General features: G+C 37.2%; 1 protein-coding gene across 1 annotated transcript; it reads left to right on the plus strand.

Moving 5' to 3' along the window:
- Nucleotides 1–3,114: 3,114 nt before the first annotated feature.
- hgf (hepatocyte growth factor) lies at nt 3,115–26,201 on the plus strand. Its single transcript, XM_014469871.2, has 18 exons — nt 3,115–3,263; nt 4,392–4,551; nt 4,802–4,914; nt 5,487–5,601; nt 7,581–7,729; nt 10,546–10,666; nt 11,427–11,545; nt 15,322–15,487; nt 15,588–15,721; nt 17,649–17,742; nt 19,190–19,320; nt 20,131–20,160; nt 20,629–20,743; nt 21,357–21,431; nt 21,528–21,677; nt 21,774–21,880; nt 22,698–22,840; nt 23,335–26,201. The coding sequence occupies exons 1-18, from the start codon at nt 3,206–3,208 to the stop codon at nt 23,512–23,514; spliced, it is 2,160 nt and encodes a 719-aa protein (XP_014325357.1). The 5' UTR covers nt 3,115–3,205; the 3' UTR covers nt 23,515–26,201.
- The last annotated feature ends 263 nt before the right edge of the window (nt 26,202–26,464 follow it).

Raw genomic sequence — 26,464 nt, forward strand, 5'->3', positions numbered from 1 at the left:
GTCTGTTTCCTCCTACATATTCATCCAGCTACTTCTATGTTTTGTTTTGCTCACATGACGTGATTGTTACAAAATAGCCAGATATTTCCACGTTCCTGTAAATCTTTAGACTAACTTGATACTTAATCAATACTCTGCTCTGTGCTAAGGGCTGCAGTAAAGCTGGATGAGTGCTACATCAGAGCTTCTTGAAAGCACTGCCATAAAGTTTCATGCTATCTCATGCTGTCATCACTGGAAACAGAGATCGCACTCATCCATCCACCCCCTCTTCCTTACCACTGAGTTCATCTTATCTAAGAGGGAACCAGCAGAGCAGTACAAACAACTAACCAGCCTATTGAGTTTCCCGTTGTTGACAAGTGGCTTCCAATATCTGTTATATTAACAACACTCTGTTGATAAGTGAACATGATAGAGGAAAGACTGACAAAACAGGATGGGTGAGAAAAAAAAACTGAGTGAATGGTAGCACACTTTAGAAACTAGAGGATTTAAACAATATCTGTGTCTAAATCTTCCCAATGGGATTTTATTTTTTACATACTTTTGTAAATTCTTGACATAGTTGTTGTTAAAATCTAGCCGATTTTGGTTGCTTTAATAACATACCCCTCAGTCAAATATGGACACACCCACGCCAGGGTTGGTATAACATAACAGGGTTGGGTGATTGGCTTGATTCACCAAGATTTACTATTCAAAAATAATGGTTAGCGTGGCTGATCTGTTTAAGTACCCGCTTAATTGATGGGAGTGGATCTTCATAGTCTCAGGTAGGGTACACCTTGGACAAATTGCCAGTCCATCACAGAAACACAAAACACAAAAAAGAACCTACACACTCATATCAGATACACCATTTAAAAAGAAATGAGAATGAAAATCTTATTGCTGGGAAGTCACTGTGTTAACAACTGCTTCAATATGTAGTTCAGAATGAATGATGGAAATTAAAAAAGAAAACTTATACATTATTTATTGGAAAACAAATAGATATGGATAACAAGATCTGTACTCATACCACTATAAAACATTGACTTTCTAGATAGACTATTTGCAGTTGTTTGGCAGAAGAATAAATGTTAAGCACGACCAGAATTAGCTTTTACTAACTACTAAGCATGTTAAAGGCTAATATCAATTTACATAAACATGTTTTTATAGTGTGAACTTTAGTAACTAACATTTTTAAAACCTCAATCTATTTAACAATTTGGTTTCAAAACATGCTGCTTTGAATCCTATACTTGTCTTCTACTCTGTGGTGAAGGAGCTAAGTCCAAGGGAACGCCACATGAATTTTCCATGAATATATTTCAAAACTTAGAATATTTCAAAACATATTCATAGGCGTAACTTCCTGAAGGACTGGTGTGGAAATGTTCCCACCAACTTTGGCCAGACAGGCACAGGTGTGTGTATGTATGGTTGTTTGTCCTGTCTGTCTCTGCGTTGCCCTGCGACAGACTGGGGATCTGTTCAGGGTGTATGTTAGCTGGAGATAGGCACCAGCACCTCCCGACCCCACTAGGGACAAGGGTGTAAAAAAATGGATGGATGGAAATCGGCAGCAGCTGCACCCTGTATTCGAAGTGTTAACAGCCAGTTAATGCTTTTTACTTTTTTTTTTTTTGTAAAACGTAAATGGCAAGTCCGCTCAGTGATCTTGTGGAGTGGACGTCACGTGACTTACTGCACGTGGCAGAGCGCCGCATGTGCTGCTGTTTTGCATTGAGTCAGGAATATCGGTGGATGGAAAATAATCTGACAAAGGGACACAAAGTTTTGATATTAATTGTCAATTGTGAACTCAATAAATGCAACAAAACAAGTTTAAAGAGGATATTATGTAAAATCTACTTTTTAAAGCATTATATGATGCCATAATGTTATTCCCTCAACAGAGTGTTGCTTTAATTCTGTCATTTATGTTGGAGAAATCCTTGCTATCTATATATAGCTCCTCCCTGGAGCTTCAATCTCACTCAGCACTTCTCCCCAGTGCTTTCCACTTTCAGCTCCACCAGATTAGTGGCAGCAGCAATTAGCAAACACCTCCAGGTGTCTGGTAAGCTTTTCATATCTCAGTCCAACATTCCTAAGGATGGTTGTAAATGGCTTCATGGAGTAGCACTGTTGTGATGATGTACTGAAGGAGGAGTGTCTGAAAGAGTAGGAGCTTCTTAAAGATACAGAGGCCCAATTTCAAGATGCCATATTGTCAAGTCAAATTCCATTTACAGTATGGTTAATGTATACATATTTTTTTCAAACAACTGAAAGTAACATAGTTATTTGATTGTACTATATATAAAGTGGCACTGTGTGTCTGAAAAAATAGAAAATACCTTTTAAAAAGAAGCTTAATTATTTTTAACTAAACTTTAATAAACATATTCACACTTAAAATGTCTTATTTTATAAGCAATATTTCTTGTTAGGGTTGGAAAGGTCAAAGAAATGTAATAGCTATTACAATTTGCACATGAATTAAATCACACATTTACGTCGATACTTCTAATTCATTTACAAACAACTTTGTGGAAATAGGATTAGTTAAACCGTAAAACTTTTGGAAGGTTTAAGTAATAGCCTATTACTGGCCTTAATGGCCACTTGGACTAATTTTAATTTTTATGTCTGCAGACCTATTCCAATAAAACTCAAGGATTATTCACTTTTCAGTTTCAGGTAGTCGGAAAAAAAACCCAGTTAAAAGGCAAAACTAAAGACAAATGGCAAATTCCCTCAGCGCTGACGGGATGATAATAAAAGGGTTAAAGTGAAGACAAAAAACACGTGAAATATGTAACCTGCTCAATATGTTTATTTGAACAAAAGCACGCAACCCCATTCACATCATAAACAAGACACATCCAGCCCCACACAGGTTTGAACATTCGCGTTCCCCTTTAAATATTCCGTAAAGTACGTATTTGCTGCTTGCGGGAAGATAAACTCGGGAAAAAAAACCGAGATGAAAAATAAATAACACTCAGAGCAAGAAGATAGATGCGCAACTCTCTGGCGCGCACGCCAACAGGCAGAGGAGGAGGATGGAGGGAGCGGGGGGAGGTGAATAAGTACTTAGAGGGGAGACGCATCATTTGTGCAGTGGTGGAAGCAAAGTCTCTTGGTGTCTGTCTGTCAGCTCTCACAGCAGGCAGCGTTTCCATTTGTTTTCTCTGCACGCTGTTGTGTAATGAAGGCGATGTGGATTTACAGGCTCGTTGTTGGACTCGCAGTCGTTTCTTGCTGCGGTAAGTTCTTTTTCTTGTCTTTCCCCCGTAAACTGTTTAGTAACAGTTTAGAAAACGCGTCTGACTGGCTGCAGTCGTGTTTCATTGCACTGGCTGGCGCTCCACGTATAGCCAATAGCAGTTTTTTTCTCATATAGCCTACCTTTGTATTAATTCAATCTGCTAAAAATAATGATAAAAAAAAATAAAGATAGAAGTATTTACATTATTTTGTTGTAAAAGCTGTATCTGAAGGTGTATTTTCTATCCATAGTATTTATTTCACCTTGCAAGAACTTTTAAGAGTGCATAAACCCAAGTGATATATGAAACACTATGCAGCTGTGGCGTTTCATCTCATACTGCTGTGTCATCTGCAAAAGGACCTCCTAACCTGTTACAAAAATCTCTAACAAAGTGGCCAAATAACATACTGTCACACAGCGTAACCAACTAAACCCATTTTAATCTTTCTGTAGTTCACTTTGTTTATTCTAGCAGACTGATTCTCAAAGTTTCATTCAGCAGAGTAAAAACATAACTTTAAGTGACTCACATCAAGCCTCTGATCCTTCATGTCATCCAAATTGAATTCATAGACTGAATCTGAAAGCAGCACTCATCATGCTTATTTCAAGATTGGTTAATTTTTTTTTCTCTGCATTGATAAAAGAAGAAAAAATCAAGTCAATTGAAGTGCTTGCAGACAGACAAACAACACGTGTAGGAAGGAGGGGAAGGGTGATGTGGTTTTGGGATTTGGGACCAGACTTTTCTTTTCAAGTGACTCTCTTATTTTTACAGAGATGTAAAAGACCTGAGGCAAATTGGCACACTTAAAGCAGCCTGACTCACTATTGGTTGTTCTAGTGTGAGTGTTTGTATTAACAGGTCATCCGCACCACCTTTCTGAATGATGTTGAATAATAATAGGAGATTCATTTTATTTAAAGTGAGCGAACAGTGTAACACAATTCTCCTCAGCAAATTGCTAATTGCAGAACACGTTAGTCAATCAAAAGCAAGTCCTGTCTATTCTTGCTCCTCATCAAAGTTAATTATGCCTTTGTGTCTGTTTTGCCTTTAAAAAGTTTTTTCACACTTTGTATTGCTGCAACTACATGGCCATGTTTTGTGATTGTGCAATAGAGAGCAGGCGAAATGCTCTCCAAGACTATCAGAAATCCGAAGGTACCCGACTGGCTATTGTGTCTCCGGATTCCTCACATCTGACCAAAAGCAGGAAACTGAGCTTAACCAAATGTGCAAAAACGTGCAGTCGTGGAAAAAGACTCCCATTCAACTGCAGGTTTGTCAACAATGATTCCCCTGTCCTTTTTCTTTTTTAAATATGCAAATTGAACTCATGGAAACGGATGTCATTTGAAAAAAAAATAAAATAAATAAACACCAAGGGATTGATGATGTGACTTCTTAACCAGTGGCATCATTTGTCAATGCTACTAAAACAGTTGTCAATGCTTTTTGCTTCATGAAATTGCAGATTGTATTCTATAGTCATTTGTCCTCAGTTTTCTCTGTCTATTTTCCTTCTCCAGAGCGTTCCTCTATGATCATCGGAACAGGAAATGCCAGTGGCTTTCATTTGACAGAAATTCAGCAGGAGCTCAAAGCCATCAGAACATTGACTATGACCTCTATCAAAAGAAAGGTGCCCTTTTCTGTTTCCTTTTCCTTTTTCCCAAATGATATTAGGACCAGACGCTGTCTCCCCCGATCATCCTGTCGATCAGGACAGGAAGGTTATCCCCATTAAGGGTGGTTTATGTTGCATTAACGTATCAATTATATCAAATTTGATTTGTCTATTGATTTTAGTGGTCAAAGTGGTTTATTTTTAGTAATCATAGCATCCCACAGAGGGGAAAACAAGGGAGTGCCAAGGGTAATTGTCTTTTTTTACAGCCCTGCTACATGTCATGCTTTATTCTCTGTTACAAAGTGGTGTTCATATAAACACTGGAGATCCCTGTCTTCAGTTTAGTCAAGATGACCAAAAAAAAGTGAACATCCTAGTTCTGCAGCCAGTGTGAACCCACATGGCCCTGATTGGGAAAACAGATTCCTCTTCTGGCAATGTCGCATTCTTGTTAAACCCATTACAGCATTACAACTCCCTCTCTCTGTTTTCTTCATTAGTTGCTCAGGCTTTGTCTATAAAAATTGTGATCAGGTTGTTAACTCATCACATGTCCCCCTTCTCTCATTTTTGCCTCACTGCAGACTACATAAGGGAATGCATTGTGGGGACAGGTCAGAGCTACAGGGGGCGGAGGTCAGTGACAGTCAGTGGGATCCTGTGCCAAGCCTGGGCCTCCCCAATACCTCATGAGCACAAGTAAGAAATGCAATGTTCTTTTCACCTCAGTGTCAAACAGCATCGTGTTATAAGCTGCTGTTAATGTTAGTGTTGGCCAGTAAGAGCAGCAATTAGCTGGTAGCTAGAGGCTAGTCTGTGTCCATGTGTGGGTTTGATATATTAGTGGCTGATTATGCTCCAGGGAGCAGTCATTCATCAGAGGTGACCTCATTGTAACACTTCACTGAGTCACACATCATTTCCTGCAATGGCCTGTCTGTTTATCGAAATTTGTGTTTATTTTTTCATGTGTGTCTCGTACGGAAATTAGGATCTTATCTAATTTGCAACTAACTTCTAAGATAGGAGGGATTTTCAGCAAATTAGCTTGCTGCATGCAATTTTGGGGGGGAATGCATCAAAACACAGAAGTGGACTAAATGGACAGCAAGACTAGATCACAATGTCTTAAGAGCAACAAGATTGAAATGTAAAAACTCCCATATAGACCTTTCCTACTCTGTCTGGATAAGCATGGACAAAGAACATAGTGTGTGGTAAAATATTTCTATATCCAGCCTGTTTTTTGTATCATTAAGTGTCTTATCATCCATCCATCCATCCATCATCCATCCATCCAAGGATGGATCTTCCTTCCTTCCTTCTTTCTTTCCTTCCTTTCTTCTGGCAAAGGGATAAATGCCTCAAATTCAACTATTGTTTTTAAGATAAGAAAAATAAAAGCTCAAATGTCCTGAGGATACTGAAAATTTAAGTTAGCAATGTTATGAACCTTTGACACTAATTTAGACATGCATAGAAAAGAACTAGATGCTTTTGAAAACAAACACAAAATAATACAATAAGCTTCTTAGCTATAGTATTTAGTCCACATTCAAGTAACATAATTAAAGCTCTTGAAAGATTTCAATTTAAAGCAACTCATGTAATCTTTTCCCACAGATGAATTTGCTAGAATAACACAGTGACAACAGTCATTACCAATAATAAAGTAAGGCAATGTTTACGGCATTTCTGATGTTATCCAGCAGGTCATCATTGTGAGCTCAATACAAGGCTTTATCTGCTCAAGTTTTCCTGCCTTTTCTCCCTTTTTTATCTTGTTTTTACCTAATTTGAATGTTCCTCTTCAATTAATGTATTGCATTTTTTATGAATAAGGTATAAAAAATACAATTTAGAGAAAAATATGAATATTTTCAAATTACCAAAGAAATGTAAAGTCTCACATCCCTATATATTAGTGTTAAGAATACTGAACGGGCTTTGTTGTGAGCTGCTTAACTCACATATATCAAAGCTGGCAGTAAATGTTTGTACTTTCAGTGAACCTCCTTTGTCAAACTACGTATAATGCCTCTACAAATCAGGTAATTACACCAAGGAACTTTGTATGTTTTTATCAGTCAGCTTGTAGGCATAGGGAACTCTGACACACAGAAACACACACACTCAGTGAGTGTGTGGTTTTTCACTCAGTGAATGAAAAACCAACAGGACTTTTATCAGCTGCAGGTTTTAACTTTCTGCCTCTGTCCTTATCGGCCACCAAAAGATGAACGTTTCATACTTTATCATTTCATCATTGTGGAAAAATACAGCTCGACGTAAAAACTACACTTGCCGTGTCCATCATCCCCACTAGTGACCACAGCCATGTGCTCGCCTGATGTAAAAGATATGAGTCATTTGTCAGCATGTTTATTCTACATTAAGAACAGGCCTTGACGGGAAAATATAACCGCTGCTACGTATTAACATGTTTTCTCTAATTACCAATAGCATGGAACGGATAAGTCAGTTCTCAGTGACTTTAAAAGATGTTTATTTTGTCGTCTTGACGCAGGCGATTTACAACCAAGTAGCAGCTGCCTTGTAAAAGACAAATTGCTTGTCATTCTATGATTAGCAAAACTTGACATTAAACTTCTGGTTTTTGTTTCTTCACTTTGCTCTGGTTGTGAGCTGTTGTTTTGCTGCTGCTCTTGTTCCAACAGATTCATGTCTAAGCGGTACAGGAAAAAGGACCTAATAGAGAATTATTGCCGCAACCCAGACAACTCCACTGTTGGTCCGTGGTGCTTCACCACTGACCCCAGGCCAGATCTCCGACATCAGGAGTGTGGCATACCACAGTGTTCACAAGGTAGGCTGTGCACACACATATATCTCTGCATGAGGACATTCATGTTGAAGTAATAAGCATACCGCATTGGAAATTACTACACAATTGCAATTGTTATTGAAGCTTGACCATCTGAAATGAAGTGTGGCACATTGGGCAATCAAATATGTGGAGAAGGCTGTGCTTGCTCTGACTGTGGTCTACTTTACCTCTGTTCTTAAATACATGTCAGTCTACGAGGTTTATACCAAGGCAGGCTGCAGCTGTTTCCAGGTGTGGGGTTCACTTTTTAATGTCCTCTCTTGTTTCATCAGGCTCTGATTTTATGAGCGGTTTGAGCCCCAAAGGAACAAGTCATGAAATATTAGAGGAAATTAATGCCTCTATTGTTTCATCTAGATAAATATCCAGCCATTAAGTCTGTCCTTGTGGCAAACATGTGGTTGTGATGAAAGCAAAACACTCTCAGCCTTAATGTTATATCACAAAATGTTACTGCCGGGTCTTCCTGAAGGAGTGGACGATAATGACTGCTGTTATCTAATCCTAAGGGATTCATGCTGTCAGAGGACTTGTTCCCTGTGCATAATACTGGATCGCTTTAATTAGGGGCCCAGTTGTGGAATGATAAAACAAGATCAGAAAACCTCATGTTCTTCAACATACGGATGTTAAGAACATCGGTCTGAAGAAGAACACAAGAAGTTACACAAAACATATAATTAAATTACATTTTGATAGAAAAGGCTTTGCTGTGTTATTGTAAAGATTGGAAGGTTTCCTCCAAAATTTGGAGGAACCCTTCCAATTAAGTGTGCTAATAGAGAGCACACATGCAGATACAAACATGTCATGCACAAGCAGAAAAATACCACCAGCCAGAAGTAATAAAAGTGCTGTGTCATGTCAGGAGTCGGCTCATAAACATCTGTTTTTAATAGGCATCCTCTCGGTTGTTTACACTATGCAGTGTATCCCACTCACCATTAAAACAAATGGTGGCCTTTCTTTATTAAACTTTGATGTTTTCATTAATCTGACACAGTTTGTGCCAAGGTGCATTTAATGTCTATTAACATAACTAAAACAGCATAATTGAGACCTGTTAAAGAGATGGTTCTGTTTTTTTGTAGAGTTTTTTCTGTGTGTGGAATGCATTTGACTTATAAACATCTTACATGACACCAAACAATGCTTACAGTGTGCCTATTTGGGCGTCATTAAGGATTTCTGAGGAGGAAAACAAGCTATAAGAGGTATCAGAAAACAAACAAATTTGTGCCATTTAAAACATGTTAAGCTCTAAAAGTGTCATCACAGTTTACATTGTCACTGTTTTCTCAGCTGAACATCTGTCGAGTGTGTATGTTTCACAAAAGGTATCTTGTCACTAATATTCTAATATATCTGCCAAGTATTGCAGCATCACTCCAAACAGAGGTTCTTCCTTTTCATTATGACTCATGCAGATTTCCTCTCATCTCCTAAAATCATCCTTACCTTCAGTGAACCTCACTTCCACTGTTTTATGCTTGTTCTTTTGGTTTCAGATGAGCAAAGATGAGTCATAGGTGAGCAAACCAACAAGGGCAATATTTAGTTGAGTACATACTGGAAAATGTAAAAACAGTTTTGGGTTTTTCCCACCAAATTTGTTCCAGTTAGCAACAAATTTGGTGCTCAACCAGTGGGGCTGTTTGAGCCAGTTCTTCATGGATTCTGAACCAGTCTGGTTTTCTAAAACCATAGAGCGAACTCAAAGCCGTGTGATTACAAAAGTGTTTCATCCAGTGGACAGTTTAACCACACAAATCACATTGCTTTATGCCATTCCATCATTTTGTTAACAACAGTTTAAAGAACATGCAGTGCTTGTGAACTTAACGTCACAACGTCACATATGACTTACATGGGGAACATTTTGCACACACTCTGACAACTTGCTGTTTCAAGCATTATTTTTACATTCTGCTTGTAAACGGTTGAAAGGACATGGTTATGAGTCTACATTAATAATATCTTGCCAGTAGAAACACAGTAAAACTTCTCTGTGGTTTTAACCTGTCATATTTCCTAAGAATGAACTGGCTAAACAGGGATGAAAAATAAATTCAATGGCAATAGAGTGTAATTAAGTTTTTTAGATAATTATGTACAACTGAATTAACATGTTCAGTTGAACATACATTCAAACATTTCAAACATTCAAACATTTCTTTCTGTAACTCATAAAAATACCGAGATACAATGAAAGACATTCTTATGGTAATTAGTTGCAAAGTGGTTTGATTACAGGTGAGAAATTCATGTAAGAAGATAAAAAAATGGTGCAAAACTGGTGGTCACTGTTTTGCCAAAGAGGCTAAATGACCTGAGGCCTTTTATTGTTGTCAGTTTCACAACATATTCAAGATGTATTGTTTCCAGTGGCATTATTTTTCTTTCTAAAGCAGGTGTCAGCTTGACTTCCCCAGTTTCTTAGTCATCACTAAAGTTAAAATATTTCAGCTGCTGTTTAGTGTTGGTAAGATCCTGACTAGAAATATCCCATATTCAGCCTCATTCAAACTGACCATCCAAAATCTCCTTTGGAAGCAATGATTCTTTAAAACAAACAAACAAAAAAACATTGCATGTGTACCAACAGAAATTTCCATAGTTACCTTGAAGTTAGATGGCTCAAGGCAGGCTTCTTCTTTTTACCAATGAATGTGACAAAACCTTAGCAAAACCTTTCTAAATAATAACTTATTGAAGCTGCTACATTGTAAGTGTCCATTTGCTGTATAACAATTTTAGGTCACTTTATGCTATATTTGTCTTCCTTTACTGTACAGTTGAGTGTATTACCTGTAATGGGGAAGATTACAGAGGACCAATGGACTATACAGAAAGTGGGAAAGAATGTCAACGATGGGACCTGAATGAACCTCACAAGCATACATACCACCCCTCAAGGTAAACCTTTCACACTTAAAATCACATGAAGTATACCTCACAAACCATATGCTTTGTCATTAGTGCACTTATGTGCATGCAATATTTTTTCAACAGACAGTATTTTGCTGTAGCTGATTCATGAGACTCACTCTGGAGATTAGTGATTTTGAGTCAGCCAATGAAAACATTTTCCCTAAGGGAAGTGATGGGAATCTAGTATAGATCTGTGTTTTTTAACTGTGGTATGCTGGGAAATCCCCATTAGGAAAGCTATATATTTCAATTTGTGTAAGTATTCCTTACATCTTTTCAGCTTGTGTTGACATATGTCGCTGTCAGCTTTTGCGAGTTTTTGTCAAGGCTGTTCCAGCTAGTTGGGTGACAGGTGGTCTGGATTAGCTGAGATTGTTAACACGTCCTTAATCATCACACTATTTGTACAAACCGGGCCCCAGGCTGCTCATGCCGTTAATGAAATGAGAGGAACCGTAGCCTGGTGCTGCATGCCTGAAGGCAACGGGCCTGAAGGGATGTGGGACTTTGGGATGACTGACTGCTAAACATCTGTAGTGTTGCAACTTATTATCCTCCTCATTTCCCTGAGCTCTAAACACATAAACAGATGTTGTCTGCTCACAACTAGTCATCTATTTGTCAGCTTCATGTAGTACTATATACTCTCTCAAATTGTTCCACTGTGCACGCAGGAGAAATGTGGAACTTTTATTGTAAACGTTGGGCTTTGCGTACACTCTAAGGTGTCTCATTTTTGTGTTAGATACCCTGACAAAGGCCTACATGATAACTACTGTAGGAACCCCGATGGACGTCACAGACCATGGTGCTTTACCACAGACCCAAATACACACTGGGAGTACTGCAACATCAAAGTTTGTGGTAAGAATGAGTGCATGTTTGTTTGTGTGTGGTAAAATAGACCATAGTTATGCATGTCAAGTGAAAATTTGCCTCTGATGTAAACTAGGTGTGTTTGTGTTGAATGGAGGCCTGTTGCTGTCAGTCATGCCTGACTGAATTTTCCACAATCTTCAACTTCCTGTAGGATTTGTTTCACCCCATATTGACATGAATCTTCCTTGATCTTAGGGAACACACATACACAAAAACTTATCAGCTAGCCCCCCTTCTTTAGCATCCAAAATGTTTATTTTTCACAGCGCCATCGGCCTGCTGTTTATTTTTCTATGCCAGCTCTTGGTAGTCAGGCTGCACAGAGCTCAGTTACTGGTCCACATTAACAGTCAGCAACACAGGTAGACAAAACACAGGGTTTATACCTGTGTTTTTATTACACCTCATACACCTGATATAAAAGGTCCAATTAATGTCTTAACAACTAATGCTGTTAAACATTAGTTGTTAGACGAACCAGAGGCATCTCTTCAGCACAGAAGCTGACAAGAGTTTATGGGAACAAACTTTAATCTCCTTAGCCTTTTTCCAGGTTTTGCAGAGACCTAGTAATGCACTAGTTATTTCATTCAGGTGTATTTAAGCAAGAAAGCTTCTAACTGGAAATAAAAAACAATTGCTTAGTTTAAAATATAGTTGTACTTAGAATGACCAAGTCAAAGTCCAGATCTACTGCAAATCCTATACTCCGAGATACTTTCCAATCTGATTGATCTTAAGTTATTTTGCAAAGACGAATGGGCAGAAATTTAAGTTTACAGATGTGCAAAGCTGATAGAAACATAACCCAAAAAGACTTGCAGCTGTAAAAGTAATGAAAGGTGGTTCTATAAAGTGCTGATTAGGACAGAACCAAAGACACTACATGTTTTCAAGTTTCTGTATATATAGGTGCATGCATACTTTTTTAAAAGAATTGTACTCTCTTTGAGACTGGCTGGATGGCAAGAGGCATCCACAATCCTGGCACCATGGTTGCTTGATGGCAATGATCCATATGGACCCAATGATTTAGTGTTTCCCTTGTTTTCTCCCCTCTAAAAACTGTCTTCTACCCCTCGCTCTCTATCTCTCCGGCTTGCTCTTTGATATGGGAGTTTTTTGGTAACCACCCAAGTTTACGACCCAGTTAGTCTTAATCAAAACAAGGCTGTGAGGACAAAGCGAGAGACACAGAAATGGAGAAGTGGTCCACTCACAAGGCCCCCTCTTTTGTTTACTGTTAGACTGGCACATATCTATTTTTAGACACAATAAAAAAAACTTTAAGATTCAGTGTTTATAACATGTTTTTGCATGTACTCATGTACAGGCTAATGAACTTCTGACTTGCTTCTGACCTTTCTGTGGACAGATAAAAAAAAAGGATTCCTGCTTTGTTTTTCCAGATCTCTCAAAAGAGGCCCATAGAGGGGGCTATTCTGCTGAAACGGAGTTGCCGCTCAATATCCAATGAAACACTATTGCTAACCAAACATTTCTCCTGTTCTAAATCTAGGAACACTGATTGATCTCAGCTTAAAAACATTATAATTTTTATCTACAAAACAAAAGTGTTTGCAACCTTCATGTTAACAAAAGATGTGCAGTGATGGCAATTGTTGACTCAGAGGACCTGGCTGCAGCCAAAGCAGATTGTCTGCTACATGTGAAATTATGTGCAAAGACAGTCTTTGCTTGACAGAAATAACTGTATGAAGATACTTAATGGGGATCAATGTCCTGAAGAGTAATCCTTGTTCAAGTGTAATATTTTTATGTTTTAATAATTTTATAATGCCAGATATTTCAGATATTCAGAGAAAGGATTTAGAAGGGCTAGGGTTTAGTTCACACAAAAAAAACTTTGTATCTGGTAACTAATTTATTTATTTTTTTTTTTGGATGGCCTTCTATTTTCAAAATAACATAATGTGGGATTATTTCCTTTGTGAGGTTGTTCTACAAAGACAAAAAAAGCTGAAATGTGTATTTTTATAATATATTGAACTAAAATAAGTAAAGCTTTTTGCACTCTGTACTTCTTTAGTATAATTACATGTCAAATGGTGGCATTCTGTCTTTGTGTACAGTAAGCATGGGCATATAAGGTAATCAAGTAAACATACCACTCTTTTATTATTTTCTTTAAAGGATATTTTAGCTCTAGTGGCTTTTATTTCACAGCACATTGACAGAAAACAGGGTTGTGAGAGAGGGGGAATACATGCGGCAAAGGACAACGGGTCTGGACTCTAACCCAGAATTGCCTTTCTTGTAAAAGTGTAACTGTTTTCTATAGCTGGCTATGCAGATAGCTGACCAGCAGTGTGCAGCAATAGATTGGAGAGGTATCACAGCCTTACTTTAAGCTCCGTACAGCAGGTATGGACATGCTGACTTTTTGGCCTAAACATTTGAAGTACTTTAAAACATAGGAATGATATGATGGGATTTTTATTTATTTATTTTTTGGTTTTGAAAATGTAACTTTTTAAAACGTTAATGTACTTTGATACCGACCATAAACACACACATTCTATTTTTATTGAATGTGTTTTAAAAAAACACATTTTTTTATGTGTTTTTTTCCTCTGCCCCTGTTTGTGTATGCCTAGGAATAAGGGAAATTTTTTTGTGATGGAGTAGAATTAAATCCTTTGAAAATAATTAAGATTTCCAGTGCGGATGATGGGACATGATTTTAATCTGTGCGTCTTTGTTATTTATGCATTTTGTTCCCTTGGTAGTGAAATCTGTTGTCATCAGTCACTTTCCAGCTCTGGATAAATTTACACCAATCTTTCAGTTATTATGTAGACTCTTTTCAAAGCTAGAAGCAGACGCGCTACTACGAATCGTGCATTTGTCTCCTTATGGATTTCCTTTTAATTTTTTCCATGTGTTTCAAAGATCATTGAAAGAAACTGCTTTAGGACAGGCGAGCATGGCCAACAGATGTAAATAAAGACTGATTTTTGGGATGTGATGTCAAAACCAAGCCAAACATTGTGCTGTCACAACCTGGTTTGTGGAGTACCAGTTGAAAGCTGTGGTTTGCATGTTAGCTGTCAACATCTTGATCCTTGGAAAATGGAGCAAGTGGGCGTCTTGTTATGAACCAAAGAAAGACGTAGTAAAGCACAACATTGGACCACTCTTACCCCTTTATTAAGTTTTTGTATTCTGGCTCAACTTTGGAATCACAAGTGTTGTCCTGCTTGTGAACATAAAATGTATTTTAAAGATGCAATTTGGTTCATTTATTAGATCCAACGATTATGCAAACATTTAAGATCCAGAATCATACTTGTATACTTAACCCAGAACCATTCCTTTTTCAAAGTAGATAACTTTGCCTGTATTAAATATAATTTCAAAGGGCTCCACAGAAATACGACAGCACAAAAATGCATGCAACCAATACTAGAAAACAATAGAAAACATGAAAGACAATAAAATAGTCCAACTGCTGGAACTTGTACCACAGATTTAGAAGCATGGATTTAAAGCATAAAAATGGCAAAGAACTGAGGAAGACTGAACATGGTTTTTTGAGCATAGAAGTGTCAGTTACAGAAACAGACTGACACATCAAGTGGGATATAGTTTTAAGTGGATTAAGATGAGTTCCCACCAGCCAGTCCAAATAACATCATTCTCTTCTCATTCTTGTTACTCTGTATTTATCAGCGTGCAATCCAACAAATCAGCTAGATGTTCCTTAATGAACAGACTTAATATTTTAAACTCTTTTACAGAAACTCCTCCTAAAAGTCCTGAGGCGGAGACAACCGAGTGCTATGAGGGCAGAGGAGAGGGTTACAGAGGCACAGCAGACACGACGCCCATCGGACTCGCCTGCCAACGCTGGGATTCTCAGTATCCACATAACCACACATTCCTACCTGAAGCGTACCCTTGCAAGTGAGTGAAAAATTGCATGGGAAAGCCTTCAAAGCCTCACCAGTGTGCACTCACATCTGAGAAGATAACACAATGCCGTTTTTTCCTCACTATTTTCCAGGGACCTGAAAGAGAACTATTGTCGAAATCCAGATGGTCAAGAATTCCCCTGGTGTTTTACTACAGACCCAAGAGTACGCACAATGTTCTGCACCCAGATCCCTCAGTGCGGCATCCAGAACAGTCCTGTCAGTGGTGAGAAACTTGACAGCTTTATTTGATGCTGAAAGCAGCAAGGGAAAAGCATATTTCTTCAGCCTAAAACAAGAATATTTGGTGATTTTTACATTTTGTACACTGCAGAATTCATATGAGACTCTGTACCACACATATTAGTTTGTGACCAAGGCCCTCTGCATCCCTGTGGAAAATTGTAATCTTACAGGACTGTGGGAAGGACTGACCACCACATCTCACATAAATAAAATCTGACAGCAGTTAGGGATGGTCTGGTCTCACTGGACAGGGAAAGGATGAAGTTTGGAGATTAGTCTTGGTTCAGATTCTTTCTGCAATACCAAGAGATTCTGAAAGGGAAGGATGTAGATCTATGGCTGATTACACACATTTCAATTTCTCAAGGGATTTTCAGGAATATTTTTTAGTTTCTGTGGCTTTGCATAAAAAACTGACTCTGAGGTTGTTTTGTGGTTTACACTCGAGGGTTGAATACATTCCCATATAGAAATGAAATGTAGGATGACAGGCAGCTTAATAACTTATTTATGTCCAACGTTTCTCCAAGGAGTCATAGTGGATGACTTATTTTGTGTTCCCATCTCTGTGTGTTCTAGATCCAACCATGATAGCTAAAGCAAAGGAGTTTTTATAGTTTAATGTGAAAGCTACTGTATATAGTTTTGGTATGATAGGGTTTGTTAGAAACAATTTTCCATATTTTTCCAGTAGTTTGTATATTCTAGTGATGAAGTGTAAAGTTTCACACCAAATGCGTATTATACTGCAAATACATTGCATTACATCAGTAGCAACGTTAATACAAAGTGCCTTGAAAAAGTATTCATATCCTTGGACGTTTTCCACGGTTTATCACAGTACAAAGGAGGCAGCACAAAGTGGCACATAAGTTGTAAGAAATCAGTTACAAAGTTTTCAAATTTCCTACTTATTCTTATTTACTTATATGGCTTGCAACGCACCCAACCCACCAAAATCCTACCTGTCAAGTTTTAGATTTGAGAACGGGAAATATTCCATTATCCTGTGCTACCGTACGAGTGGGGATGTGAGGACATTAGTGACATAATTACTATAATAATCATGTACGGGAAATTTTTGGGAAAATACTAATACGGGAGCACGGCGGGAAAGGGGATCAAAATATAGTACTTTCCCAGCCAAAACGGGAGACTTGACAGATATGACCAAAATCAATATTTTTTTAGATCCACCCTTTCAGGTCCTGCCAAAGATTCATGTTTTGGGTTCATTTCCTGTTGGAATGTGAACCTCTGTCCCATCCTGAGGTCTTCTGCCTCCTCCAACAGATTTTTTCATTCTGTGTATTTAGTTCCCTCCAACTTTGTACGAAGTCTATCTTAAAGAAACAAATCTCTACAGGAAGCTGCTTCTTCCTCTATATGCCCCAGTGGGGCGGTAGTTGTTTTCAGGATTTCCTCTACAGAGTTTTATATGTAGGCCAGAAAGTTAAATTTTTATATTCGCTTTGCCCACTTTCAACTGAACTTCTTATGGTATCAAATTAAACGACGTTATTTGCATGTCCCACCTTTGAAAAACATGCATTTCTACCTCCACTTCACAGTGATTTGCTATATTTTGTTAGTCTAAAGTGCATTCATTTAGTGGTTGGAACTTCAAAAAAAGGTTACAAATGATTCAAGAAGTATGAACACTTAGGAAGGCATACCATTAACTATTTGTTTTTCTTGTTTCTGTTAACAATTTTATATCATTAGTCGTTTTTTGCTGTAAATGTGAGACATTATTAGCTTTAGTTGCAACCCAGAATGGGCAGAATATAATTAGAGATTTTAGTAAACAAAGGATGTTTCTTAAGCATGCTTTGTATGTTTTACATATAAAATAAATATCGGAATTCCCTTTCTCATTTTTTCCCCACTTTTGTGGTCAAACTCAGACTGTTTCTCAGGCTTTGGAGAGAATTACCAAGGAGAGCAGTCAAGGACTAGATCAAACCTACCCTGCGCTCCCTGGAGAGACCACAGCAACAGGTCAGTCCACTGAATCACTGCTCCTTCCCTGCCTAATTACTTTTCCAAACGTTATGATGTAAACCACAGACCTGCTCTGCCAATAAATCACATACGTAACACAACTTTTTAAGGATATTAACCATCAGATAACTTCGTAACATTTATAGGATTTTTAACAGATCAGTGATATCAAAACTTTGAAAATGACATGCCTTTTTTTGAAAACATTTTCCGATATTTCCAAGAACCAGCTGTGCAGACCTTAAGCATGTTGGTCTGAGAGAGGAAACTTATGTTGACTTTTACATAAGTCATTCTGTTGTTAGCCCACCATGGTGAGCTTCTTGATTCCAGGAGGAGAAAACAGCTACTGTGACTAGCTTCTTCAGCATCTATGAACAACCACTTTTGTTTCCCCCCAAAGATGACCTAACTCAACAAGAATGACTCCTAGGGATAACTTGAGGGATATACACTTCAGTCCTCACATTTGACCCCAGAGCCCCTATGTAGCAACTTCAAAGCTACTCAGATCCATTGCCTGGAATCTTGCCTGTGGGTCAAAAGTCATGGTCAGGAACTCACAGTGAGAGAAATAAAACTCATATAAACATAGATTTTTAACTCATTCTTGCTTTATTTCTAAACCGTTCTCTTGTGCTGCGTTGTTTTAATGCTGTCGTTAAATTTGGAATAAGAAAGAATTTTGGTTTTGGTGTTAAAATATCTTACAAGAGGACACTCATGAGTTGAATATGTCTGCATAAAATGTAAATGTTGGAGGATTTAGTGAGTACTCATTTATTGATTATCTTATTGTGTATATACAGAGAAGCCAATTCAGCTTTGTAGATTGACTGTCCAGATTCCTTATGGCTGAATTCATTAGTTTCATCATTTTTACAAACCTTTTGTAGCATCCTTGGGTGGATGATGATTCTTTGCACTGATGAGTCGTAACACTTTTTAAATGAATGTTTTTACTCACAAATGTGTGCTTAACACACCATAAGAGCTATAAAGAAAACAAGGCATCAAACTACTATTTGCTTTGGGTTCTAATAATTCAAACATACATTTATCTCAATAACTTACCTATACGATGCTGTCTGTCCTCCTATAGTTTAACATGAATGCAACAGCAACCATTTGCTAACCACTTTTTGGCACTGCAAATGGAGGTGCTGTTTTCACAATAAAACAACATTAACAGGCTTTTAACCTTACATCCATATACCCCACACAACCATAAAACATGCTAAACATTGAAAACAAATGAACATTCCTTGTGTCTGGTGTCATGCAGTTAAAACTTTACAATCAAATAACACTAAACAACTAGTTAAATGCATTGGGCCATATTATTGGTAACGTATTTTCTGAATTAGCAAAACATTTCAAACACTTTTCTTTAGAAAACTGTCCATGTCCAATTTAGACAATGTTTTTCTTTCTCTTTGTTCAGGGGGGAGAGGGGCATGCTGATGGCTGGCCTAGAGGGAAATTTCTGCAGAAATCCTGATAAGGACAAACATGGTCCCTGGTGTTTCGCCAACAATTCTGCCATTAGCTGGGATTACTGCAACGTAAAACCTTGTAAGTGCATGAACATGTGCTCACGCAGTATCATCAAAGTTTAACAATGTCTCTTGCACTCACACATAATGAGAAAACTGAGGCAAACTGAGGTTTATCATTCTTCCAGATGAAGAATTGTAGTAAAAAAATAGCTTCTCTCTTAGAGGTTTGTCACCTCACATACATGGTTACAAAAATAACCTTAGTTTTTGAAGTGGACCCGCTTGTCAATACTCAGAAAATAGTGCATGTTAGAGAATTTTCACAACTCATTACATTTTCTGGAATCAAACTAAAGCCTCCAATTTTCTCCCTGTCACACTAAGCTTCAGAGAGAAACCTTAATATTATTGTGTACAGATTTGAAATTAGATTTAAAAAAGTAATGTAACAAAAGATATATAATTCTACCCAAATACTGATAATGGCTAGTAAAGACATGTATTAAAAAATATTTAACTGCAGGAAAATGGGAGAACTCAAAAAAGAAACGGCAAGAAAACAGGCTATTCAAGTAAATCAGATTTGTCTTATTCTTCATAATGTAGCTATTTACCTAAATTTACAACTGTAACTCTGGTTTCCCTCAAATAAATACCTTAAACTGTTAAAGTGCTTAAGTTTTCTTTAGTGTGGCAAAGTCTCACGACATCCAATCAACTTTCTTTATTAATGCACAAAGAGGGTTGTAATTTTATGAGCTTCAGAAAGCTCACAAATACTCAGGTCAGACCTGACAGCACTTATTCCTGTCAGTTCTCATCTTGTACCTTGTTAATATTTGTAATTAATGTAAGACAACATGTTTCTCTCCTCTCCTGTCTGCAGGTGATGCTTTGCAAAACAGCATTCCACCAGGTGAGTGTTTGTGTCTCTATGAGCAGCCAAGCCAGTGATGGTTGTGTTTCTTCACCATTTGTCCTTTTTATACCCTTTCATTATGGTACAAGATTCAAAACCTTATGTTGTTGTAGTGACAGCTCCATGTGTGTTTGTGTCTATGAGTTGTTTTTATTATACAGTATGTGACTATTTTTAGATTTATGTCAACTACAAAGTACGAATCCCAAGTTCCTGAGACAGATAGAAGCAATAAGATATAAGAAAAATATTTAGCAGTAAAGCACTTAGTTATGTTCTTATGAATGAAGTGACTTTTATAGTCACTGTTTAAGCAACATGTCAGAGAAAAACATTAACCTGTGACATTGCATTCATATTTATAATTTAAGGTACATGTATTATAAGTCTATATTCTCTAAAAAGATTAAAAAACAAACAAGTTTTTTTTTCAAATGTGTGCATGTTTGTGCTCATGTCATTCAGTCTTTGTACCTGAGCCAACCCCTGTGAGGTGTTTTATCCATAAAAGAACCAGGATTGTGGGAGGAGCTCCAGTTGGCATATCAGACGGCAGCTGGATGGTTAGCATACAGAAAGGGTAAAGCATTTCAGTTTTATATATTTTCCTCCCACAATCAGGAAAAACTAAACTTATTTTTTAGTTAATGATGGTTTTAGATGGTTTTTTCCCCCTACTTTTCAATCCAACTTTTGCACACAAACAATTTAAACTAATTCCAAAAATAAGTTTAAAAACAATAACTGTGTGGTGTGTGAACTATTTGCAGTTTGTTTTATCTCCCTTACCATCCTGTTCATCTTCAGGGGGAGCAAGATAAAACCAGCACCTTGCTAAGCCTTTGTTGTCACTCAACTGAAGTGATTTTTTACATCTAAGCCCAAACTTATTTTCATTGAGCCAATAAGTTTGTTTCTGGTAGAAAATAAACTAGGTGTCTGTAAAAAGATAATAAAACTATCTAAAAATGGTAAAACTTTGAAAAAAATAAACAAAAAAAACCCCACATAATTTATCTATTTTTAATTAGTTGAATACCAGTGACACCACATATGTGGAGGGGGTAGAGATTGCTCTTAAGTTTTTTTTTATTTTATAATGCAGTTAGTGCTAATCACATAATAAATCTAAAAGACTCCAGATAACTTGGTTTCATCCATAATGTCACATTTTTCTTTTGTGTTATTCCCAGATCGGTGCATTGGTGTGGGGGTTCCCTTGTGCGAGAGGAGTGGGTACTTACTGACAGACAATGCTTCTCCTCCTGGTAAGTTATTTGCTTTGTTTTACTTTCCACCCACTGCCAATTAAAGCTTGAAATGTTTTTCAATTCAACATTGTTATTTTTCTTGTGTTCCTTCAGTGTTCCAGACCTCAGCGAGTATCGGGTGTGGCTGGGAGTCTCTGATCTTCGAGAAGGATCTCCTGACAGGCCTAAGAGACAGGAAGTCAGAATAGCTCAAGTGATATGTGGCCCCAATGGATCTAGCTTGGCCCTCCTGAGACTCTCAAAGTTGGTGCTTCGGAAAAAAAAAAAACTATTCCCAGTTTTATTTAAGCATAAATCTCTGTTTGTTGCATCTGAATAATGTGCATTAATTATGTCCAGGCCCGCCCGTCCTGCAGACAATGTCCACACAATTCAGCTGCCTGTGGCTGGATGCTCCATCCCAGAGGGAACCATGTGCAAAATGTATGGATGGGGAGAGACAAAAGGTATCCATATTTTAAATCCACCACAGCTGTTGTATGCATGCATACCCTCTCTTGGGAATTTTGCAAATGATGTTGCATTTACAGGGCCCAGGACAACCAAAAAAGAGAATAAATTGTGTGTAAAAAGACATAAGATGCTGGGTTAATTTGCATCATCCAGTCAGTCAAGGGATCACTTTAAGTGGCCTTAAGGTCAAATACAAAAAATAAAAAATAAATTTAATTGTATCTTCATATTCATCAAATGTATTAATACTCTCACCATTCCCTGTTTATTAATGCATCACCCAGTGGACTTATATGTTCTTTTTAATCAGTTAATGGCAATGTTCTTATGCTTTAATGCATTTTTGGGTGCAATCTTGTAATTTCTTCATTTTCTGTTGCATTCAAAAGTAAAGAATTTTTTTTACCCTACCAGTTTTTGAAATTAAAAAAAGTAGATTCATTGGACTAAGGAATGTTACTCCAATCTGTTATTGTATCATTTTGGCGAGCTGTACAAATTATTGAATTGAGATCGTTTGCATACTTTGGTTGTGTATTTTTTTTATTTCAGCTCATGTTGCATTTTTATCCTCTTGAACCAATCTGAACAACTTCCTCTTACCTCAGCAAGTTGTCCACACCATGGCTAATGCCTGAATGCAATGAGTTGCTGCTGTGAAGTTTGCTCATTTGTGACTTAAGTTAATAAGCTATTGAACAGGTATACGTAAATGTTTATAAAAATAATTGCAGTCCTGTTATGCTGTTTGCAGTCCTGTTTATACTGTAAAAACAACAGTAATAATTAGGATCCTCTGTCTTTTTTTAGGCACTGGTCATGATGACGTCCTAAAGGCAGTGGACTTGCCCATTGTTGGAAATGATAGGTGCAGAGAAATGCATAGAGGGAACTTCCATATCACCAACACCAAGATCTGTGCAGGGGGGAAACGGAACGAGGGAGTGTGTGAGGTACATGAACAGAAACAGTTTTTGGAAACATTTTTTATTACATTATTTATCGGCAAGTTATTTAACCATTTTATTTTGAGGTCAGAAAGTGTCATGGCAACCATGTTGGTAAATGAGAACAGGCATTGAGATCTGGATAAAAAATAATTGCTCCCAATGTGAATCTACAAGAACTTTAGTGCCTTGATCCAACACAGTGCTTTCTAAGCCAAGTTTGATCCAAATCTCAAACAAATGTTTTTTGAATCCATTGGCTTAGATTTCAGTCTGCTGTAAACAGAGCAGCTGGAGACTGTTGCTCCAAATTTCATCAGCTATCCAAAGCTGTCTGAGGTTTCTGACTTTGTAACAGATCCGAACATGATGGTGCTGCCTGTCACTGAGACTGTTAAACACATTTTTTTTTTCCCATTTACCTTTGTTGGAAAGCTTAACAGTGATAACAGCTCAATTGCAGATGACGAATAATAGTCAATGTATTTTTTCTTTTACAGAGAGATTATGGGGGCCCTCTTGTGTGTCAAGATGGTGATCTCAAAGTTATTGTTGGCATCAGTGTCCATGGCAGAGGCTGCGCTCGAGCCAACCAGCCTGGCATTTTTATTAATGTCCCCTTCTACACACAGTGGATTTACAAGGTCTTTCGATATAACCCAAACTCTGAAACTGCTTAGAAACAAATCACTACTAGGGGACTAAATTAAAACTAGACCCTCTCTTCTTTAACTCCAGTGGACATCTTTAACTCAGAACATCTGGTTTCTGTGACTCAGATACCTGTGGGGCCTGCAGCTGAAGATGAAAGTCTGAGGAAGTACTTGCAGTGATGATGGCTTTAAAATCACTAGCAAATACCATACTGACTTCAGTACAGGAGTCGGTAACTAGTGGTTGATTACAAAGATGGAAACGTATTACTTCTCACATCGTAGACATGTAACATCATGTAATTTTTGAACCATCTAGAGGGAGAACAGTTTTAATAAAAGACAGTTGTTACATAAGAAAAGGACGCTTTTGAGTCAGTCAGAACCAGAGTCAAAAAATACAAACAGGATCGCGAAAAAGTATTTGCCCCTTTTATCTTACCTGTTTCGGTTCCTGGAACAACTATTAATATAAGATGATATGACCAAAGTTAATTTTACAAAGCAATCTTTAAATTATTAACTTATTAAAGGACAAAATGCATCCAGACCAACCTGGCCCTGTGTGAAAAAGTTAACACCTGGATAAGTCAAATTTCCCACTGGGAAACTGGCCAGTTACAACTTGTAAGGCCAACTTTGCTTTTCAATATGGACCTCCTCACATCAGCAATAGTGAGATTTTGCGGAATTATGTTTAGGTAACACTTTATTTGAAGGGATTGCATAAGACTGACACAACACCTCTCATGAACATGAAGGTTTCTTCATAAATGTCAACGACTGTTGTCATGAATTTAATAATGACACTTTTATTGCAAAGTTGACACTTTTAATGTATTTTTGATGCTAGTTTTAATGCAACGTTGCTTTAAAAAAGTCATTATTTACCTTCACGACAACAGTCATAAGCATTAATGAAGATCCCTTCATGTTCACGACAGTTGTTATGTCATGTTTATGACAGTGTCATGTCAATCATATGCACAGTCCTTCAAATAAAGTGTTACTGATGTTTATTTTAAAAGACAAACATGTGAGAGCGTGTCTATATTCATGTAGCACCTGCAACTATAAACTAATTAAAAGTGATGTTTGCTTATGGAAAAAGTTTAAAGCTGATGTTTGTTAGAGGTACTGTTAACAATGTTTGTGAGTGTCGCCATGTTGAAATTCAAACTAACCTCTAGTGACCTTGGGTCTGACGTAAAACTGAGCTTTAAGTTCCAATTTCCGATAAAACTGGAAAGCAGCGTTAGTGCGACTAACTGTCAGTCCATAATAGCAGTGGCTGCCACCAAACGAAGCCTAACCAATTAGGCTTTTAGGGCAATTATTCTTTCACATAATGCCATGTTAGTTTGTATAGCTTTTTTCCCTTAATATATTTATCATTCTTATTTTATCATTCTTTGAAACTTCTTTTTCTCAGGTTTCCATTCTATATGAGATCTGTCAACCTTGACAGACTTTCCATGTGTCCACTGTAGAAGTGTGTATGTGAATTCTCAAATCCTGGTATTACTTGAATGAATTGAATACCAAATGCAGAGGTTCAAATGTTGGGCCAATTAGAAAAAAAACCTGTGGTAGAACATGTTAAGGGCACTCCATCCATTTCTGAGGGGCTTAATAAAACAAGTCCTTTATGTAAATAGTTATTAAATGAGTGTATTTGTGACACTCTTAGTGTAATTTAGGTCTTATAGATCTACAAAATGAGGACATGAATGTTGTATCAAGGAGATATAAGGAAAAATTAAAGTGATTTTTTTTTACAGAGGAAACTTTCTGTCATCTTTCTGTTTCATAATTGTTAGATTAAAAACAAAAAATTCCTACATAGTAATGTTATCACAGCACCATGGACTGTACATACTGTATGTGATCCCTTCTGTGTAAAAAATGAAAGAAGTGCCTAACTTTTAAGTTATCATTCATGTATATTCATAGACTCATTCTGTACAATTTCCAGTAGTTCAAGTTATGAACAATTGTGATTATTCCTGTTTTGTTTTTGTCCTGTTTTGTCCATTTTTGCAGTAGTGATTGAGAAAAATAAACATCTGCACAAGGAGATAATGTAGTCGTATTTAATGAATTAGAATATAATTGAAAAGTTTCAGTAACTCAGTTCATTAAGTGAAACACAGACAGATGTTTTCAAGTCTCTGACTCTTTTGATTATCTGGATTTTCTTCTTACAGTTGATGAAAATTTGAAATTTCAGAAAAAAAAAAACAGTTTTAATACAGAAATGTGGGCTCAATGAAAAGTATGTTTTATACCTGCTAAATCTTATTTTCAGAAACGACTTAGTCTGACAAACAAGCTTCATTGCAACGTATGTTACGATTGATTGAATATGACTGCATGCATGGATTGATGTTTAGCCAGGACTGATTTATCAGTGCAGGCAAAACTCGACTCATCCTTAGTGTCTCCACTCTGAATGTTAATTTCACAAAGTCAGTCAAATTTTGGGTACAAGGAGCATGTCTGTTTCATCGGAATGACACTTAAATTGACAAAACTTGATATACATCATATCCATATTATGTATGTACAATTGCGATAACATGGTTTTTCTTGTAAACGTGTTTTGGCACTGAAATATGCTGCAAGCTGCTACAGTCTACATGACTATTGTCTTATGTTTTCTGTATAATGTACATTTGCTGTAAGGTTCCACTTACCCATTATACTTAAGAATAAACAGTTTACCTAGTGATGGCTTTTCCCATTAATTTTGTTACCCCAGGAGACTAATTTATATCTTTCTCTAAATGTCATATTCCTTACCGGACCTTTTTCCTTTAGCAATTGTGTGTTGTCTTAACCATTTTTCTTCTTCACTGTATAATTAATAAAATGTTGCACCTCTTCCCCAGAAGATGGCACCACAGCAGCACACAGTCTTCTATAATGTGTAGGAACTCTTTCCTAATCTCATCTCCCTTACATAGATACACATAGC

This window comes from Xiphophorus maculatus, chromosome 2 (genome assembly GCF_002775205.1).
Source record: "Xiphophorus maculatus strain JP 163 A chromosome 2, X_maculatus-5.0-male, whole genome shotgun sequence".
Taxonomy (NCBI): Eukaryota; Metazoa; Chordata; class Actinopteri; order Cyprinodontiformes; family Poeciliidae; genus Xiphophorus; species Xiphophorus maculatus.